This window comes from Lygodium microphyllum, chromosome 23 (genome assembly GCF_053477565.2).
Source record: "Lygodium microphyllum isolate KBCC chromosome 23, Lygodium_microphyllum_v1.1.10, whole genome shotgun sequence".
Lineage (NCBI taxonomy): Eukaryota > Viridiplantae > Streptophyta > Polypodiopsida > Schizaeales > Lygodiaceae > Lygodium > Lygodium microphyllum.
In genome coordinates this window covers 665,235-677,288 of record NC_141157.1, presented here as the reverse complement: position 1 = coordinate 677,288, position 12,054 = coordinate 665,235, and the positions used below count along the sequence as shown (strand labels likewise).

Sequence of the window (12,054 nt, the reverse complement as noted above, 5' to 3'; positions counted from 1 at the left end):
ACCAAGTCAAAATTAGTTTATTATCTTAATTAACGCCAACTTCTCACCTTTTGCTGATGTGTTCACCTTTCATTGTTTTAGATTTCTACACCCACCCAAAACCTAGTTAAGAAAAAATTACACTAAAGTTCAGTAATTCTACATAAATGTTTTCATCATTTGAACAAGCCGCTCCAAAATAACAAAAATTACCAAGAATAGTGACATTTGCTAATCATCCCATCAACCTATTAACCATTTGAAAATCCTCATTCTATCATCCATGAAATTGCACTTTGGACTTTCGACCAAACATCGTAAGTATTTTGGTAAATTTTTCGTGGTACTTTTTTCCGTAAGCGAGGGTATTTGTACTTCTCTAAAAGGGATACTTGAGCACAGAGCACTCTGAGATAACAGCCTTCAAAAATTGGCGTCTCAACGCGAGCGAGTAATGCGACAACTCAAAATACAGTTAAGCACACCATGCGAGTAATGAAATTGGCATGTTTCTTACTGGAACGTCAAATGTACTGATTGCAAAAGAATGAATGCAGCCACCTAACTTCAGTAGATATTCATGGAAAATAATGCAACCGCTTCAATAGATGCCATGGTTCAACAGCCAATAAATAGTAAGAGAGTTCCTGAGAGAATCTAAAATGGCATGCCAATTCAGTCAGTGGTGGCAAGAAAAGGGCCACAGAGAGCACTAGGAGCGCAATGCCACCCTGTTTGAGACACTTTTGTCATTTCCTGTAGGAGTATGGAGTAACCCACATTACAAAATTCTCAAAATTGATGGGCCTTGGCAATTCAGTTTCTTCAGCTTGATCGTATGTTCATACAGCAAACAAGGATTCTTATTCTACTTCTGCTAGGTAGTCATCTATTTCTGTTGGAGTCAAAACTCTGCACTCAAAAGAGTACAAATGGTCTCATCAGTTCAGAAAACACAAACAGAACTATTATGTCAGACAGAAATGAGTCAAAACACCAGCTACCTGAAAACCTTGTCAGATCCAATAATGCCGATTTCAATATTTTTCCCAGATATCTGACCCTCAAAACTGCCAAAAAGAAAAGGAAGAATGTGAGATCCTGAAATAGGCTTGCAGACTGTGTAAAGCACATTCATGCACCCAATTCAGAATACAAGCACCATTGTGTACTCTATGAGTCATGCATCATACCCCTCCTTCAATGTCAAAATGGCAGTATGGACAGCATCTTCCAGCTCCATATCATCCGTGTATCTGGATCCAAGCATCATATCCCATATGAATTATGCCATTTCTAGGTGTAAAAGTTATCAAAAGCTTTAATGGCACGTTGTGTTTAGTTGAAGAAACTCAAGGTGTACCTACCTTCAAAGCCCACACATGCTCACAAGCCACATGGGAAACTCAAAATTTGTAAAGTTCAAATTAAAAAATGGGGGAAAGCCTAAAGAAAATCACATTCACAGTTGTCTTCCGTGGTTTTACGAATATTATACAGCGATGGGTATTCACAATGACTAGCTGGAGTAGAGCACCTACAGCCCGCATACACGTGTAGAACAGATATCCTTAGGCTACAGGAAATACTGGGAAAGATTCCTTTTCATGCATGGACAGCCAGCTCTTAATTTTGCAGAAGCTGCTCCTCTTGTGCCAACTGAAGCACTCCTGAAAGTGTTCCCATCAATTGGGTGTTGTTTTGCCTGTTGATATACATTCATCTCGCTAGCATCATCCCTCTCAGAGTCCAGCACATCAGCTTGATCCTCTCCATTGGATGTTGCAGCAGGGGGCTCATCATCCACAGCGGCAGTGTAGCATCAATACAGCTGATCTTGGAATCCTCCTTTTCTTAATCAGGTGAAGTCTCAGTTGCAGCATAAGGGGCACCATCATCGCCATGCCTCTCCCTCAGACACCAGGCTCGTCTTCATCGGGACTTCACCATACCAGATTGGTGAGGCCAACAATTGACCAAGGGTTTGAACAAGGATAAGGTTTTCTTGTCTTCAAGCATGGAGAAGAGAGATGCAGCAGACAAGAGAGTGCGTGGCAGACAAAGATTTGAATGAATATGATGATAATAAATTGGGAATTTCAAAAATGGAAGCAGCAACAAGAATTTTTGGGGAGGGCGGCTGTCCAGCAATGAATATCAGGTTACTAGAAAGTGACTGGACATCAAGTCTGAAATTTACCGAGCCCATTTCTACAGCACATATGATCAGGAGCAAACAATCAGTACTCCATGGACAGAGCTAGGTGCCATACCTATGCTTGCAGAGGCCCTCTCCCAAGGAGTGACATTCCTTCAGAGATTATGAAGCTTCCACAGCAAAGTTATCCCCACCCCTGGCACTTAGGTCCTCTGGGCAGTTAGAAGATGGAGATTTTAATGCACTCCCACTATTCCACTCTAGACTCAATTGTCTTCAGCTTGGACCCAGCCATCCAGAGTTAAACCAAGTGGTCAGGATAGACATTGTGAGATTGGATACTAAGAGAGCTTGGGTCAAACCCATACAGCAATTGGGCAAGAAGATAGCACAATACCAGACTTGCACCTCTTAGGACCCCTAGCATATCTCGACACACCCCTCTTACATACTCTTGAATGCACTGTTTGCCAGCACCTGGTTGTTATAACACTTCGTATTCCTCCAAGTCATTCGGTGTGAACACAACCAATGGCCAGTCACTTCTTAACCCCTTGCATAGGAGGGGTTCTTTCCCTGTGTGAGCACCAACTTTGGGTGTAGGCTTTATACCTTTGGGTTTGTACCTTTGTTTCACTTTTGCATTGGTGTGTACACACACACACACACACACACACTCTCTCTCTCTCTCTCTGTGTATTTTTTTTTTTCGTAAATCTCTCTCTCTCTCTCTCTCTCTCTCTCTCTCTCTGTGTATGTAAAGGGTAATCTATTAATTACCAAAACATAATCTCAAAAGTACAATATGATCAAGAATACAAAGAGACATCACGATCAAAAGTACTGAAGCACTAGATGGCCTAGAGAGGGGACCAAAGAAACTGCAATGTGCCAAGAAAGCAAATCCTATCTAGGGAGGATATCTGCCAACTCAATCATGTCAAGCTGCCAATGAAGTCCTTTCAAGCGGACTATATACCTCTACACTCCTAATGAAGAATCAAAGACGAATGCATTCCTCATAGTCTATATGTGCCAACAACCCCTGAAGCATAAGAAATGAAAGAGCACTTTCATATCAGCTTGCACAGGATCCACAAATTTGGGATGTCCAAAGACCCAATCTTTTGGAAGCATCTATAGCCCAACAACTCAGGACCAAACAGCCAACAGTAGTAACCAAACCTTCCATGCCACCAACCAAGAAAGGAACCGATGGTGGGAGCTATCTATCAAAAGTGGATGTAGCAATGAAGCATAAAAGAATGCTGAAATAGACTGCTAAACACAAGACAAGAGAGAAAACAGAGCAAACACAAGAACACTACAAAGAAGAACTCAAAGAAGTGCTTGGGAAATGGAATCCATATACCAAAGACAAGACACTCACGTACAACACTGAGTCACTAGTTGTGTGACCAAGGCACCGGCTCCCTCTCTCCACAGGGCATGCATTGTTGAGAGGCGACTTCTTCAGTTTACAAACTTCATTTAGGGTTTCACACTGACAACCCCAAAAAAGGTTGATGTCCACATTCAGGTCACTTTTTCATTGGGCGCCCACTCAGTGGTATGCCACCCTCGACAGCTTATCCCTTATAAAAGGTCGACACCTCATTCATTCTCACACCCACTTCGGGCATTCTTTAACCCTCTTCCTGCGTCATCAAACACCCTTCCCTTCTCTCTCCAACCCTTTCACTGCTCTCACACCCTTTCCGCGGACATTGCGGTTCGTGACTCATGGCTATTTTCCACCTTCACTCTCTACTTCAAACACCCTAATCCATCATCAAGCTTTTTGTGTTTTGATCTTCCCCCCATCTTGGCCTTCAATCCTACACAATTAGTGATATCCTCTCCCACTTAGCAGCAATTACACTGCCTATGTTTGGGACTTCTTTGCTTGGCGACAACATTCTTCACTTAGCAACAGCCTTCACCCTTGGCATCAGCTCATCACCTCCCAAGTATTTGCATTTTGCAGCCTGGGAGATCCTCCCTCATCTCGTGTCATCTTGTACCTAGCATCAGCATCTAGACTACTTTCCATACATTTGATAGCTCTGACACACTCTAGGATTTGCATTTGCTACCAAGGCCCTTTCCCTAACGTTTGAGGCCTATAGTTTGCTCCCTTCACAGATGGTGATCGTCTTCCTCATCTCTGACCACATCAGAGGAATGCGGTTAGCTCCCTAATCAATTGTTCTTCACCTTCCAATGATTACTTCAATAGCTCAATACCCGAAGGACTACCTTTCACTCCCTTTGTTGTGCAAATTCCCTACAGGTTCTACCGCCTAATTCAAATAGGACAATGCAATCATCTCTTGAGCTTCAACTCCGTTGTATTAGCTTTTCTTCTCATAGCATGATTCAATGCATCATCATCGTGTTCTTATGTTTCAAAGTTTCTCTTCTCTCTTAGTGTTTGCCATGCACACGGTGTGTTTCTCCCTGCAAACCCTACTTTCTCTCGTCTCTTAGTCATTTTTTTGGCATGGTATCAAAGCCGCCAGAGGCGCTCAATGAGCCTCAAAGATCCTTTGCGTCAGAGAAGGAAAAGACAGGATGCGGGTTCGGCATCATCTACTGGTTTCCCTCCTTCCATTGCATTACCAAGGAGATAGAGAGACCCTTCTCTTCCTCTCGCACCCACCCTCCCTTTTACAGATTGACACTCTCGGGCTATGACTTCTCCACGGATAGATGGACACCATTGGGTGCTCCTCTTCTAGCATCATCAACCTTCCACTGAAGCTTGCCAACATGGATCGTTGCTCCCCACCCCCCAGAGTATATGCATCTACCCTAAAGCACTCGTTATGCCACCTCTCCCTTCTGGGCCAGCAAGTTTATTCTACATCAGCTTTCTAATTTTTATGCTCCATGCGATAAGACACATCCGATGCGCACTTAGTCCTCTCCAGCAAAAGGAGGATTGTTAGGCTCCATGGCCTCCTCGCGACCGCCACAATGCGCTACGGAGGTTGTTTCTACTTCTAGGGTTTCAAGAATGCCACCTCAACAACACGCAATTCTGCAGCCCACTCCACTAAGAGACAGTGATTGTTGGATACCATCCCCTCGACAATCCGCTCCTTCGCAAGACAAGGCTTTTTGCCACCTTCCATTACTTCAGCTCCACAATCTACTCCATTGAGAAATACCGATTGTTGCCCATCCTTCGCTCAACATAAGCCTTACCTTTCCGCACCCTCGCCTACTCAAGTTCGAGAGCCCACCTCCGAGAGTTCTTTGGCATCTTCAACACCCCAAATACCTTCTTTGACACAACCAATGGCACTTCCTTCGCCATCAAATGATTCAAGTCCGTGATCTATCAGTTTTAAGATTCCTGATCTCTTGTAGAGGGGGATATACTTTCTTTGCCCTCCACGATGGCACCTTCTTTTTTGGCTTTAGAGGGGACCCCTGCAGCACCACCCTCAAAAGAGACACCTACTCATCATGAAGTTCTTCACCCACAATTTACTCTTTGGGGATGGCTATCTTCAAGCAATCATTTCTCCTAATGATGCCCAAGATCTTAGGTAACACTTAGATCGGGGCCTTGGAGATTTAGCCGCTACTTGATGACGAGGCCTTTGAATTCCTTCTAACATGCAGTTACGAAGATAGTGGCTTCTCTCCCGAGGTGGAGTTTGGTTCTACAGTTCATCCCGTCTACTATTCCTTACTCTCGGTCTCCTTTCAAGTGGAAATCTTGGATCTCCGAGATCCTCTACATCTTCTTCGTATCTCTCTTCACTCCTCTTTCTTCATCCCTTTTTGGGGCTAAGAGGAGGGGTTAAGAAACCACTTCTTCAATTTATACACTTTATTTAGGGTTTCACAATGACAGCCCCAGAAAGGATTGGTGTCCACATTCTAGTCACTTTTTCAATGGGCACCCACTCAATGGTACACCACCCTAGATAGCTTATGCCAATAAACCGGCCGGCACTTACATTCATTTTCACACCCACTTCAATCATTCTTCACCTCTCTTCCTTCATCATCAAACACCCTCTCCTTCTCTCTCCAACCCTTCTAGTGTCCTCACACCCCTTCAAACAGACATTGTGATTCATGGCTCCTGGTTGCCTTCCACCTTCTTCACTCTCTGCTTCGAGCGCCCTGTTCCATCATCAGGTTTTGTGTTTTGGAGCTTCCCCTTATCTTGGCATCAATCCTACACAACTGGCGACATCCTCTCCCATCCCGCAACCATAAACATTGCTTGTGTTAGGAACTTCTCTACCTAACATTAGCTCTCTCTACATGGTGACAACATTCTTCACCTAGCAATAGCCTTCTCACCCCTAAGATCAACTCATCACCTCCCAAGTATTTATGTTTTGCACCTTGGGAGATCATCATCTTGCACCTGGGGCCAACATTTGGGGGCTGCTTTCCTTGCATTTGACAGCCACAACACACTCTGAGATGTGTGTTTGCTGCCCAGGCCATTTCCCTAGCACCTGAGGACTGCAATTCACTCCACCGACAATTGGTGATCATCTTCTTCATCTCCAACACCATGAGAGCATTGCAGTTCGCTCTCTCGGCAACTGTTCTTCACCTTCCAATGATTACTTCAATATCTCACTATCCGGAGGACCGCGTTTTGCTCCCTTCATTGTGCAAATTCCCTATAGGTGCTGCCACCTGATTCAAACTCGACAGTGCAGTCATATTCTAAGCTTTAGCTCTGCTATATCATCTTTTATTCTCGTATAATGATTCAATGCATCATCGCCATGTTCTTGTGTTTCTGAGTTTCTCCTCTCTCAGTGTTCGCCCTACACACTTTGTCTTTCTCCCTACAAATCCTACTCTCTCTCTCATCTCTTAGTCATTTCTTTCGCATACATTGGATGTGCAAGTAAAGAATGATTGGGCCAAAAGAATGCCATAAATGGCATCACAATGGGCAACATTTAATGCTGGTCGGCCAGCATAAAATGCCAAAATAAGCACCTCGATGACCAATTAATATACCTCGAATGTCTGATAGTGCTCAACAAATCCCAAACTCACACATGAGCTCTCAAATCATGGGTGATCTAACACAATACGATGATATAATGATAATGACGCATCACAGTCCATACAATAAAGACCACCACAATAGGACCATGGATACCAAGTTGTGGATGATCAAGCCACCACCAAGGTGCTTGGGACAGAACCTAATGTCAATGTCAATCATACCAGCTCCCAAAAATAAAGAAGAATCATAGCACCTCTTTGTGCTTGTCATTAATGCCTCGTAGTAGCATACCCGATCATCTTGTCAAAAAAAACCTCTGAGCATATGTGAACATGGATTCCCCACCTTTGGCCAAGACCACCAAAGTGTCCCCTCATGTGAGCTTAGACTAGGAGGCAATCACACTCTCTATCAACTAATAGCCAACCATGAACCGCGAAGTCAACCCCAACAAGATTTCAAAACGCAACCCCTACTGGCAGGAGCACACCAATGTCATCCGTGTTATTAATAAGCCGACCCAAGTTGTTTCTGGCACACGTAGATGGCAATGCAAGTATTGCAACTTCGAGCTCACGAGCACAATTTCTCATGTCGTGATACACTTGACAAGTATTGGCACTACCAACAATTGTGGTGGGTGCAAGCAAGTGCCGCCGCAAGATATCAGAGATAAGCTCATTGCTGAGAATTCATCAACAGCAAAGGGTTCAAAGAAGGTAAGGGGCAGCCAGCACACTCAAGATGCACTTCATGATGCGCTTGTGGGGGAGATGGGTGATTCTTCATACAAAGGATAGCCAGCCGACAAGGGGCAAAAAGAGGGCCCGTGTCATGCAAGAGGTTGATGAGGATGATGATGCACATGTGCTGAGACAGAATACTTTGCCTTCACGTGTGTCATCTCTTTCGTGGGTGAAAGAGAGATAAAAAGTGGCTGAGATGGAGATTACTCGCACTCTTGTGGAGTCCAACATCTCCTTCAATGTACCGAGGACTGATCAATGGAAGAGAATGGTGAGGTCCATAGCAAAGGTTGGCCACACAGACTCGTGGTCCGGGGTGGAGTATAACAAAATGCGTACCACAATGCTTGAAGAGCAGAAAGCCTTGATAGACAAGGCATTGGTACCTGTCAAGGCAGGATGGCAATCTTTTGGGTGCACCATCATATCTGATGGCTGGAGTGATATGCGTAGACCACACATTATCAATATTTTGGTGTCTTCATGTCTTGGCACATACTTCTTGCGGGTTGTGGATGCAAGAAAGGCAGGAGAAACCATCAGTGCTGAGTTTATTTATCACCACATCAGACAGGCAATTTTGGACGTTGGGCCAGAGAATGCGGTCCAAGTGGTGATAGGCAATGCTTCAAATTGCAAGCGTATGGGTGAATTGGTCGAGGCACAGTTTCCTCGCATTGCTTGGACTCCTTATGCTACACATTGCTTGAACCTGCTGATGGAGGATATTGGAAAGTTGCCATGGGTGTAACCTCATGTTGCAAATGCCATGAAGATTACTACATTTTTCAAAAAAAAATATCACGCTTTGGCCATCTTCAAGAGCCATAGTGCACTTGATATGGTGCGACCCTCCAAGACGAGGTTTTCTTATATGTTCTTGGTCTTACAGAGGCTTTTTAGATTGCGGGACCCAACACTACAGACTATGGTGGACCTGAAATGGAGGTTTATGCACCATGCGCAGATAGAGGCTACTCGATACATTCAACGGAAAGTGCTTGACGAGGCCTTTTGGACAGAGATACAGAGCTTGACAGTGGCATTGCAGCCTATCCATTGCCTCCTCCAAGTCACAGATATGGAGGGCTCTACTCTTGGACTGATCTATCATCTCTTCACGGAGATGAAGCGCCATATTGCCGCCTGTACGACATTGGCGGAGTCTCGGTGAGTGTACACTTGGATAATGTTCTTGGCTAATTATATTAATATTAAATAATATGCACATTGCAACAATATGTTTAAAGTTATATTATATAATTACGATTGGAATGTTGGCTTGTCAATTTGTAGCCGGGGTGACATCCTGGCTATTATAGAGCGGTGATGGACGTTTATGAGCTGCATTGCTTCATCCCTTCTACAAGAAGCCAGAGTTGTTTAGTAAGAGAACTTTGCTCACGTAGAAAGACCAATATATCAACAAAATGTACGACCAGGATGAGCAACTTCACGTTGATGCAGAGATGGTGAGTTTTATGAACAATCTAGGACCATCCTTTGCTAGAGCAGTGGTTTTGAGAGAGGAGGCGACCAAATTTCCTCTCACGTGGTGGCCGAGTCAGCCTGCTCTCTGAATCCTCTCGCATGTACTCTTGACTCTTTCACAATTGCATCCATCTTTAAAGTTTAATTCATTAAGGGTTTTGACTCCAAAATCCTATCGTGATTCGTGATCGTAGGATTGTTTGGAGCGCCTACTCCTTGGTTCACACGAAGATCCACAATCGACTTAGTACCGCTCAACTGGAGCGATTAAAGTATTGCCGAGCTAACATGAAGCTCGTGCGAGATCATCATGCTTTGGGGACACCCAAGCATGTATATTTAACTGTCCGATGCCGTACGTCTTTTGACACATTTTAATATAATTAAGTCATTTCTTGTGGTTCTGACTTGTCATATTTTGCTTTTCCACAAACAGATCCGACCCATGTGAAGATGGTGCCAACCTCTACTGAGGACGACATGAAGCAACGTGTCAGAGACGAGTAGGCAAATATTATACGACTCCTTCATAGAGAGTTGGAGAGCATCGATCGCCGTGTCACGAGGTCATGTGCACTAGCTTTGGCAATACCTTTGCGTGAGGAGGCTGCAGGTTCAAAGAGCGCTAGACGGAGGAGCATTCGTCATGGGAAGCTGCCTGTTCGTACGCAGCGGACTCAACGAATGAGGCTGTCACTCTCATTCATACTCAAAGAGAGCCAAGAGATGATAATGTAGCACATGGATCTCATGATACATCTTTCACATCATCCCATGTGCTTGTGATGGCAAAGCCTGAGTATGACAATGAGGGCAATGTCCTGACACATGGGGACTTACTCTCTTTTGGTGCATCGTATGAGGAGTTTTGATTCTTAGATCACGTTTCATTGTGGTGTCTAGACTCTGGACTAGCCCTTATGGGCCTTTTGAGGATATTTCTATGATGTAGTGTTGCAGCATGCTATGTAGCATGTGCATTGTATTCAGTTTGTTTTGATGCATTTGCAGCCTTTTAACATGGATGAGTGTAGAGACTTTTGTTATGTAAACACTGATTCATCAGTTTATATAGAGCTAAGAGTGGTGATTAGTGATTGAAGATTGATGTCTGATTAAAAATTGGTTTTGATATTTGATGTTTGATTTTTGAAGTAATAAGTTTTACAACGTGCGGCAAGGGTTTTGTGATTACTAATCAAATGCATATTAGCAAAGACCTTATTCGATTGTCTCAAAGGTCTCTCTCACAATTTAAAATGTATTTGGATATTTTTATGTTTATTTTGATATGAAATGCCATATAGATTGATATTTTTTACAATGGTACATATTTTTACATACATGAAAATTTTATATGTACGAAACAACGTACAAATACGGTACGGTACCGTACAGTACGTACACATCAACCTTGGGAACCTGTGCACCTATATACCTGTACAGATGAGGCTCACCGCTCACCTACCCCACCTCACCACTCTCTCATACTTCCTCTCTGGCACCAAAGAGTCATGAGGGATGACCACATCAACTGCGCGCTAGAAAGCATGAGGGGCTACCAAGCCCTTCTCGCAATCTAAAGAATATGACCCTTTCTGTGCCTTGGCCTTTGCCTTGGCCAAGGTATCCGAGTTGGAGTCAAAGTCAAAGGAGACAGGTGACTCCATGGAAAAGTCTAATCCTGTCAATTCTTCTTCTTCTCCCTTCTCAAAGCCACTAACTATTTGCAATCCTTGCGCAAATATCCCTTCTTACCACAATGATAGCACTAGGCCTTTTCTTCTACCTCTCACCCCTATTTGAAGCTCCAAAGGCCCCATTGGAGCCACCATACTGAGATGCAAGCCTCCCCTGTAACCACAGAAACATCTCATGCTCAAGCAGCATCGAGGACATCATGTATAAAGCTCATTGGTATCGATGATGTCTAGGCACGCAAAGCATTGGTTACTCCATCAAACTCCAAAGGGAGCTTGTAGACCACAATCCCCACAAGATGAGCATTTGAGAGGATGGATTGCATGTGTTGAAGTTGATCTTGTACCTGTCTAACACGAAGCAAGAATGATTGAATATCCTTCGGCTCAAACTTTATCTACTAGAGTTGGCCATAAAGGGTCATTACAAGCGTCAAAGGAGCCTCATACATCATCTAAAGCTTCATCCATGATGCAAAAGAGGTCCTCCAAGAGACAACTGCCCAAAGAACTTCTTTAGAGATACAACAAGAAGAGCAAAATACACACAGGTATCATCATTATCCCATGTGAGCACAGCTTCTTCATAGTTGTCCTCCTCAAAATCATCTAGAAGAAAAGGAGAGACGCTCAAGATGCCAAAAAGCTCCGGAAACAACATGCCATAACCACTTCTACACAAACCATTCTTTCATAACAATACTCCATGTTAGCAATCATGGCCATGTAATTTGTCATCAATCGCAGAAAAGGGGGAAAGCTAAAAGAGGATAGGAAGAGAAAATAATAGGACAGGAGAGAGAGAGAGAGAGAGAGAGAGAGAGCAGCCAAAGTTTTACGAAAAAAAAAAAACAGCCAAAGCATAGCACGGATTGCACTAACAAGAAGTCACACTCAATGCAAAACAAGCTGATCACAAAAAAAACTACTGCAAAAAGGGCAAGATCTGATCAAACACAACCAAAAGGTGAAAAGTACAAC

The 12,054-nt window shown here is 43.7% G+C and overlaps 1 protein-coding gene and 1 pseudogene across 1 annotated transcript in view; one reads left to right on the top strand and one right to left on the bottom strand.

Annotated features, from left to right (window-relative positions):
* Positions 1-560: 560 nt before the first annotated feature.
* Positions 561-12,054, bottom strand: part of LOC148015792 (proteasome subunit alpha type-2-A) — a 56,220-nt gene continuing 44,726 nt past the window's right edge. Inside the window, exons 8-10 of the mRNA XM_087663970.1 lie at positions 1,173-1,235; positions 984-1,049; positions 561-891 (exon numbers count right to left, since the gene is read on the bottom strand). Coding sequence (XP_087520096.1) covers positions 843-891; positions 984-1,049; positions 1,173-1,235 — 178 coding nt within the window. The 3' untranslated portion in view covers positions 561-842. The remainder of the gene's footprint in view (positions 892-983; positions 1,050-1,172; positions 1,236-12,054) is intronic.
* LOC148015793 (uncharacterized) lies at positions 7,565-10,245 on the top strand (annotated as a pseudogene).